General features: G+C 50.5%; 2 protein-coding genes across 2 annotated transcripts in view; one reads left to right on the forward strand and one right to left on the reverse strand.

Annotated features, from left to right (window-relative positions):
• Positions 1 to 104: 104 nt before the first annotated feature.
• Positions 105 to 4,230, forward strand: si:dkey-19b23.7 (uncharacterized). Its single transcript, XM_056575589.1, has 8 exons — positions 105 to 482; positions 962 to 1,033; positions 1,122 to 1,193; positions 1,444 to 1,631; positions 2,444 to 2,507; positions 2,845 to 3,010; positions 3,286 to 3,483; positions 3,814 to 4,230. The coding sequence occupies exons 1-8, from the start codon at positions 474 to 476 to the stop codon at positions 3,954 to 3,956; spliced, it is 912 nt and encodes a 303-aa protein (XP_056431564.1). The 5' UTR covers positions 105 to 473; the 3' UTR covers positions 3,957 to 4,230.
• si:dkey-19b23.8 (uncharacterized) overlaps positions 3,750 to 8,957 on the reverse strand; it is a 6,042-nt gene continuing 834 nt past the window's right edge. The window contains exons 2-3 of the mRNA XM_056575590.1: positions 6,972 to 7,742; positions 3,750 to 6,393 (exon numbers count right to left, since the gene is read on the reverse strand). Coding sequence (XP_056431565.1) covers positions 6,308 to 6,393; positions 6,972 to 7,742 — 857 coding nt within the window. The 3' untranslated portion in view covers positions 3,750 to 6,307. The remainder of the gene's footprint in view (positions 6,394 to 6,971; positions 7,743 to 8,957) is intronic.

Below are 8,957 nucleotides of genomic sequence, written 5' to 3' on the forward strand. Positions count from 1 at the left end.
ACACAGTGCATTATTTATACTTATGTTTTTACTTTATGTTTTTACTACTTGAATCGTATTTTGGATAAAGGTAAAAATCCCAAAAATCGCATTATTCTTCGATCTTAATAACATGTTATTGAGAAGAATAATAGGCCTATAGAATAATATACACGTTGAATCAAAAGATTGTTAGGGCATATTACAGGTTATAATTACCATGATTTGTTTTTTACAGTTCACCATATGGCCTTCCCTTTTTACAATTGTTTACTGTTATAGAAACGACTATTTTAAATAAAATGCTCAAGGATGCAGGTGAGCCCTAAACAGGACGTCGTACGAGACGGTGAATTGTGCAGCTGCAAAATTGCGACGGTCCCTTAGCAGACTAGACAACACCCGAAAGAAGACATGGATGACTGCTAGTCGACATGGAAACATGTCCCTTCGTTTGAAGAGCTGTACGACGCGGACGCCGTTCCCCCTACGAGATGAGCAGCGTAAGTAACACACCAGTAAATGCGACGAAAGTCCACCCTCTAATTGTATACCCATCGAACATACAAAGCAAAACATTAAAATTTTAAAGGAAGAATCCGGGCAGTCTTCATCGTCTTTTTATAAAGACTTTTGTGTGAAACTCTGCGTTCTTTGAATTGTATAGTGTACTTATGTTGCCATCATGATTTACATTGGTGATGTTCATGGATTAACCTTCTGGTATCTGCGGCGCGGATCCCTTTAAGGAGGCTGAGAGTGGTCGCTAGGAGGATGTGTTGTTGCTAGGATACTAAACCTAGAGTGGGGATGGGGGGATGTCGACCTAGGTTTCACCCGTGTTTTCTTTTACTTGAATTGTGTGTGTGTGTGTGTGTGTGTGTGTGTGTGTGTGTGTGTGTGTGTGTGTGTGTGTGTGTGTGTGTGTGTGTGTGTGTGTGTGTGTGTGTGTGTGTGTGTGTGTGTGTGTGTGTTTGAACAGAAACGTGAGCGGGAGCAGAAGCGAAAACTGCAACACTTCCTGACTGACCTGGCGCTGCTGGGGTCTCTGCAGGTCAGACCTCCGGCCGATGAATGAATGGATGGATGAACGGATGAACCCACTGTGATCCATCCTCCTGTCTCCTGTCTCCCCCCCGCAGGGCTTCAGGTACTTCCAGCCGTGGCTGCGCGGGAAGGAGGAGCTGCTGCTGACGGTGGTGAACGAGGACCCGGTGTGTTGTGACGGACACACACCGACACACACCTGCTGCACCATGCGGTCATACTGGATACAATAAAATATCCATCTGTAGAGAACAAACTAAAAGCAACAGTTGACTTCGAATTAGTCACTTTGAGATAATTCGTTACTTTGAATTAGCGAATCAATCAATAAATCAATTTGTACTTTAATGTAACGAACGTTTTTGACAGTGGCAACTACAACTAATACTCTTATTTACCACTGTCGCCCCCCGGAAGGGGCGTCGCTCTCCGGGCTTCGTCGTGTCTCGGGCCTCCTCGGGCTCCTCCGCCGCCAGCAGCACCGACGGCTCCCCCAGCAGCAGCTCCGTCAGCGTGGAGGAGGGGGACGGCGGGGACACCCGGCCCGGGACCCCCGGAGAGATCTGCGCGTCGAGGAGCGCCGAGGCCCAACGCGACGGACGCGGGTGCGTGTGCTTGTGCGCTGAATGCGCGTCGCCGCTGGGTGCGTGTGTTTGTGCGTCAATCGATGAGCAACGTCCTGTTTCTGCGTGTGTTGGTGTGCGTGTGTGCGCGGGTGTCCATTAGTGTTTTTTTATGACTGCTGACTAATGCAATGTATATTAAAAAAAGACGTGTTTGACATTGAGATATTAAAGCTGCTCGTAGCGGTCTTTAGTGTATTAGTGAGTCATATATCATCGCAGGGCTGTACTTAGTGGCCAATTATGTCAAACTTCGTCAAAGCCCATGTTTTCCTTTTCATCGTAGTGGAGGACAGACACACAGTCCCTCATTGTAAACTCAACTCAACAGCGTAGGAGAATGAGCTGATATAGGAAGTGGGCCTGGAGCCCGTGATGGCTAAACCAGCCGCCATGATGCGGCTGAATTAAAGCCTGGCGCTAATTCATCTAGAAATACATGTGAGGCGTGGAAGAGAGTGAGGTCTACTCCATCACTGGCCGGCCCTCGGGCAAGGCACTCTAACGGCTCCCAGGTGTGTGTGTGTGTGTGTGTGTGTGTGTGTGTGTGTGTGTGTGTGTGTGTGTGTGTGTGTGTGTGTGTGTGTGTGTGTGTGTGTGTTTTGGCCAACTGCCTCAGTTAAATACGGTTTATAAAAACATAGACACAGACCTCCAACTAATGAATTAGGCTGGCGCAAACCAGAAAAATAAACACACATTTGAATGCAGACGCATGCATTCTCGCTCTCTGCGTGCGTGCAGACACACACACGAAAGTTGACCTCCGTCTCTCCCTCTCTCTGTCTCCACAGGGGTCCCACCTGTGAAGACCACCTTCTCCCAGCCTCGCCCAGCGAGCGAGAGATGGCCGTGCCAGTAAGTGACATCAATAGCAACATCCCATAATAAACCTCCTCACCCCCTCACTCACAACTCCTCTCCTAACCTCCAAAGCTCTTCAAGGTGAAGTTCAACTGTTAGGGGAACTCTGGTTCCCTCAGGACTCGTTCATCTGGGTGTGAGCGGTCGTAGCAACAGATGATTTCAGCGGTACAGCAACTGTAACAGTAAAACCCCTAAACTTAGAAGTGTTTAAAAATCACAACTATGGACGATTCATTTCATTTTGAAACGATAAAAATAACTTAATAACTAAATTCTAAAAGCCTCTTTAGGCACTTGTCCACAATCCTTCCATCCTTCTTCTTAACAGGAAGTCAACTGCACTCTGTTCCTATTGGCCGGCTATGCCAAGTACGGCCGGCCCTACGCCTGGATCCGGTCCAATCACGAGCGCCTGGTGAACATCGGGGGCGTGGACTCAATGGTCCGGGACACGCCCATGAAGCTCCGGTCCATCACCGACTGGCAGACCCAAGGTACGGAAACCTCGCCAGGAATCCTAAACAGACTGCGCTCTAATTGGGTCTCGTTGGAAAAAGAAAAGCTCCCCTTTCCCCGAGCGCTAACCCGACGCAGATGTACCCCGCTGCTGTTTTAGTGGAATTACCTTTCAGCCTCCTCTATGATCAACAATGGATCATCGCGTGTTTACCCCCAGAAAACCTCTCACATTCTCCCCCAACATCACAGCCGTCCAAACAGAAGCCTAATTAGTTCCTCCTTCCCGTTCTGTGCGTGTGTTCCCTTCCAGAGGTCCGTATCTGGGACGTGGTCAACGAGCTGGTGGGCCTGTGCACTAACCCTTCGCCCTCCAACCCCTTCGCCCTGGACGTGCGCTACGTTCAAAACCTTCCCCTCCCCGAGAGGTTCCTGGTGTCGGGGGCACTTCTCAACTTCCTGGAGACGTACGTGGTCCACGGGAACAAAGACGAGCTGCACTATGACCGAGGTGAGGCCCTGGTTGAACACAGGGGAGTAAACAGTAGTGCTGTGTTATTACCAGCAGGTGGTGCTAGTGAGTTACGATACAATGTTCAGTTTGTATTTTTGGTGATACAATGCATAACACAATTAAAGTAAAACAAAAAAATCGGTCTGGATTAAGGGTAGAACAATTATGATAATGAATGAATGATGTATTCAAAGCTATTTGCAGTAATCCAACAACTATTGAATAGGTTGACTTCACCAATAATGATTAAAAAAAAAAAGGTCACATTACGGGTGTCCACTGTAGCTTCCATTGAGCCTGATCCTCTGACGAACCCGTCCTCCACAGTGGTGGAGGAGGTGAAGCCGCTGAGGCGTCTCCACGTCCAGTCCTTACTGGAGTGGCAGAAGTCCAGAACCGGCGCCGGACCCCTCAGCCCTCCCACAATGCATCAGTCCTTCAGCGTCCAGCCGTCCCCACTCCAGCTCTGATGACTGTAGAAGAGCCTTTCCCGCACTGTTTAACCTGATTAACGTCGTTTTTTGTCTACGATTATGCAGTCAAATTCAGATTTGTGTTACATGCATGCGTCACATGCTTTGAAAAAGGTTTAAAGGGAGAATCAAGCATTCTGGGGAATAATCGGTCACATGACAGGAATCCCAGGACCTCCTGGGGTTCTGCGCGACCGTCTAAACCTTCCCTTCCTTTAAACACACATTTTGTTTTCCTGAAGCCAAATAAAACGTAATGATAACATCTGAGTCCGAAAATAGATTCTGGAGTCCAGTTTGTCACGTCCATGTCGTTTATCATCTTGTTTACCGTTTACAAACTCTGCTCCACACTTTGACCTTCAGGGTCAAGGTCAACAAAGGTCAGAGAGAGACACACACCAAAATACACATGCGATGTTAAGTATAAAAAGTTTATTATTCAATAAAATACATATTTAAATATGTACATAAGACGTATAAAACAGTACTTTTTACATTCAAATAGAATCTCAAACGATGGCACTTGCGAAGTGTGAGATATACACACTATTTACAAAATAAAAGCGATAAACGTCGGTAAGGAGCATTAAAAAATATATATATTTAAAATAAAAACCGCAGTATCCTACCGGGAGTTTCTCTGCCAGCCTTTGTGAAGACATTTTATGACTTCAAAAAAAGGTTAACAAAATGAAGGAGGCAACTCCGAACTTACATGGAATGGCTCTTCAGACCGTGGGTCATCAGTGTTGGCTCAGTTTAGTTGACCAACCCCTTGTTCTTAGCACCAAGGGTTTCAGACACCACAGGCTATACTGGAGAAGATACTGGGGAGGCCTAGAGTGTACTGGGAATAGCTTCAGTCCCCAAACACATGATGGGAGCGGTCCTGAAGACCATCTAGGCCGTAAAAGGTGCATGCTGACAAGAATCTTCCAGAAGATTCCTGATCAACATTCACCCCCAACATTCAGAGGTAACCGTGGGAACAGTGAGGTCCTAGTGTTCCACACACACACACACACACACACACACACACACACACACACACACACACACACACACACACACACACACACACACACACACACACACACACACACACACACACACACACACACACACACACACACACACACACAACACACACACACAGGCTGAAGGGAGTTCAATATTCACCGGGTTGAGTGTGAAAGTGACTAAGCAGAAACACCCGATATGTCCGCCCCAGTTAACCACAGCAGAGTTAACTGATGAACGGGAGAGGAAGGCAGAACTCCTCCGATAACGAGATTCAAACATGGAGGAAGGAATAATGGTGCATATTTGTGGATGAGCCTTTTGAAAAGCTGCAGCCTTTGGAAATGAATTACGATGAAGTGATTAAGTGATTCAAAGTGCTCGAAACAGGTGTGACAACATTTCTGTGTTTCTGTGCGTCACGATTGGTTATGGGGTAACTTATCTAGAGCGATGTCTTAACTGGGGAATGTTGCGCGAACACACACACACACACACACACACACACACACACACACACACACACACACACACACACACACACACACACACACACACACACACACACACACACACACACACACACACACACACACACCTTTGTCATCATCGTCATGTCTGAAAAATAATTTAAATAAAAATAGATATTTATACATTTATATATAACCCGGCATGTCCCGGTTGTCATGGCAGCATAAAGGTTCAGCAAACCGTCTCCGTCCCCGCGGTCTCGTTGTGGTATAGTTCTGACGGAGGCCAGTGGTTTTTGTCGTATCCCTGTTGATCTGAGGCGTCCATTCAACCGTCGGCAAGTCGATGTCCAGCCGTCCGATGTCGAAGATAAACAAACAGTCCGTCTGGAGGAAAGCATCAGCTCCCGACGCCCTCGCAGCGAGGCGCCCTTTCACCGGCGGTTCCTGTTTCTGAGGGGCTCAAAGTCGGTCGTGTGCGGGTGGTTCCTGGCCGGGGTCATGTGACCTCACGTGCGGCCATTTTGTGGCGCGGAGGGAACGCGTGGGGTCCAGCGAGGGCCCGGCCCCGACGGGAGAGTTCACTTTGTGTGAAGACACAAAATAAAATCATAGCTTCAGCAGCGTTGGGGCTCCCACTCCAACATGGAACACCGGCCCTCAGATCACACCCTGTGTCCGTCCGTCTGTCCGTCCGTCTGTCTCTCTCTCTGTCCATCCGTCCGTCCGTCCGTTGGTTTGTCCTTCTCCAACCCCCCCCCCCCCACCCCTCCATCCCCTATAATCTGTCCGTGCTGTGAGAGGCTGGGCGGGGGTCTTCTGGGCGGGGGTCTTCTGGGCGGGGGTCGTCGGGGTTCAGTTCCAGGTCTCCGAGGCGGACCCCCGCCGGGTGATGGCTCTCAGCGGGCTGCGGGACACCGAGCCCCTCTTCCTCCAGTGCACTGGAACCAACAACCACAAACACACCACAGGGTTACACACCAGGGGCCAGAGAGGGGCCCTGAACCAGGGGGCCCGCTACACACAAACAGGCTGCTTCTCCTCCTCACAGCCCGGGGCCTGGAGCTCCTAAACAAACCTGCCTGCTGTTGCTAGTGCCAACACCTCGTTAGTATTACCAGGAAATACCGGCTACACACACACACACACACACACACACACACACACACACACACACACACACACACACACACACACACACACACACACACACACACACACACACACACACACACACACACACACACACACAGTACTTCCTCACAACATCAACATCGTAGTTTCGAGGAAGACCGTTTCTGAGAATATATGGGGGTCGTAACCGAGATGGTTTGAGAAACTTTGAAATAGTCTAAACATTTCTCTGGAACCTCACACACGGCTTCCTTTTATCATCGTAAAATGGATTAACCTTGTTAGTTCATGAAAGTGAGACCCTACTAAAAAATAAGGTAAACTAAACCACTTCATATCAGTGATAAGCCCCCCGGCCCCCCCCCCTGCCCCCCCCCTCGCTCACCTTTCCCCAGGCTGGCGGGCAGCGTGCTGCTCTTGCTCCGGACGCCGGGGCTGCCTTGCGTCTCGTCCCCCTTCGGCCCCTCCCCCCCCGGCCCCGGGGGCAGCTGGACGGGGGCGGGCCCGTCCTGCTGCCAGTCGCTCAGCGCCCGCTGGAAGGAGTGCGCCAGGCAGGCGGTCATGTCGCGGGCGCGCTCGGCGCGGCTGCACCAGAACACGCGGCAGTGCAGCTGCTGGCCCGGCTGCTTGCAGATGTAGAGGAAGACGTTGGGCCGCGTGGCGTCGGCGGCGCAGTACGCGATGTCCTGCAGGTAGGTCTTGGTGAGCTGGCGGCCCGTGCTCAGCTCCTTCACCTCCACGTAGCGCGGCCGCACCACCAGCGCGTGCTCCTTGGCCAGCTTCCTGCCGCTGGCGCCGGCCTCCAGCAGCCGGCCGATGGCATCCTGCGCCTGCCCGCGGTCCAGGGAGAAGATCTTCTCCGTGCCCAGGTAGTGCACCTTGAAGAGCGGGTCGCCGTGGGACAGCGTCTCCGTGCGGTCACGGCCGAAGCGGCGGCGCAGCGCGGCCGGGGAGTTCTTCAGCGTCTGCATGAGGTGGAAGGAGCCCAGCGACATGGCGCGCCGCAGCCCGGGGGGCGTGGCCGTGGCCGGCGGGGCGGGGCTAGAGGGGGGGTCGGCGGGGGCGGGCGTGGTCGAGGGGTCCAGCTCCGGGGGGCTCCCAGTACACGTCCAGCGCTCCTTCAGAGAGGCGGTGTAGTGGCTCACACTGATCGTATCTGGAGGAGGAGGGACCAGGTCAGGGAGACGCAGCACGTGGGGGCCAATCAGAGCACAGCATTCACCTATTAGGAACTCTTCTTCTTCTAAGCCTTATTCTTCCTTCCTTTATTATTCTTTACAAACTTTGGGACTTCTCTCCTTCCACAATTTTTTCAGCTAGAAACTCCATTCCTTTTTTGAATTGTGTGCTGGGAATCTGAATACATTATTAATTTTAAACTTAAGATATTCAACTTTTTTCTATGTTGTGTTTTGTTGGGGAGAGATAGCGGTTGGATTAATTTAGGCTTTAATGATTCCGGGAGATTACTACTTCTCTAAAAGGTTGGAATGTCCTTAAATTAATCAGATACCAGATCAAACCAACCAGCCTGGGACACTTTGAACTTCTAAGTGTGGAAAAAAACATTTTAAAAGGCAGGCGAGCATCTGCGAGACAGCATGACGCAAGCACCGCAAAATATACATTTACAGAGAGCCATTAAATATTTACAGGACGGTCTAAAGATCAAGTCCACACACACACACACACACACACACACACACACACACACACACACACACACACACACACACACACACACACACACACACACACACACACACACACACACACACACACACACACACACACACACACACACACACACAGGGGGGGTGAGGGAGGAGTCAAGACTTTCACACACAAAACAAAAACAAACTAGAAGGCTACGAACTCAGAACAAAGTAGGCGAGAGAGAGCGAGAGCGAGATGCATTCCAGAAACAAACAGGGATTTACACGACCAAGGCTACTGGAGGTCTTACGTAACCCACAACAGATGCTCTCCCATTGTCCTCACTTCTCTCAAGTCCTCTCAAAAACAACACAACGCACCTCCGAGAGCGCCGGCGGCCCGGCCTGTCGGGGATGCGGGCCCATTGTGTGCTGTTCCCCTGTTTTGGGAGAATTCCTCCCCTTTCTCTTTTACATCTCCTGCATTCTCTCAACATCCTACCCACCCACCACCGCGCACTCTCCCCCTTTCTCTCCCTTTCTCTCTGAAGTGACCGAACGAGGGAGAGAGAGACTTGGCTGTTCCAGGATGGGGGGCTCATTGTCAGACCCCCCCCCCCCCCACCACCAGCAGGAAACACATTTTTAAAAAGAATGTCCCGAAAAAATCCCTGCTCGCCTCCTTTACCCCTCGCCAAAATATTTCTACTACAAAC

The sequence above is a fragment of the Gadus chalcogrammus genome, chromosome 17 (assembly GCF_026213295.1).
Source record: "Gadus chalcogrammus isolate NIFS_2021 chromosome 17, NIFS_Gcha_1.0, whole genome shotgun sequence".
NCBI lineage: Eukaryota > Metazoa > Chordata > Actinopteri > Gadiformes > Gadidae > Gadus > Gadus chalcogrammus.

What these genes read in the sequence shown, in the direction of transcription:
- si:dkey-19b23.7 (XM_056575589.1), top strand. An exon ending in CGGTGGTGAACGAGGACCCG is followed by an intron (nt 1,194 to 1,443) that starts GTGTGTTGTGAC and finishes GCCCCCCGGAAG; the next exon opens with GGGCGTCGCTCTCCGGGCTT. An exon ending in GCCCAACGCGACGGACGCGG is followed by an intron (nt 1,632 to 2,443) that starts GTGCGTGTGCTT and finishes CTGTCTCCACAG; the next exon opens with GGGTCCCACCTGTGAAGACC.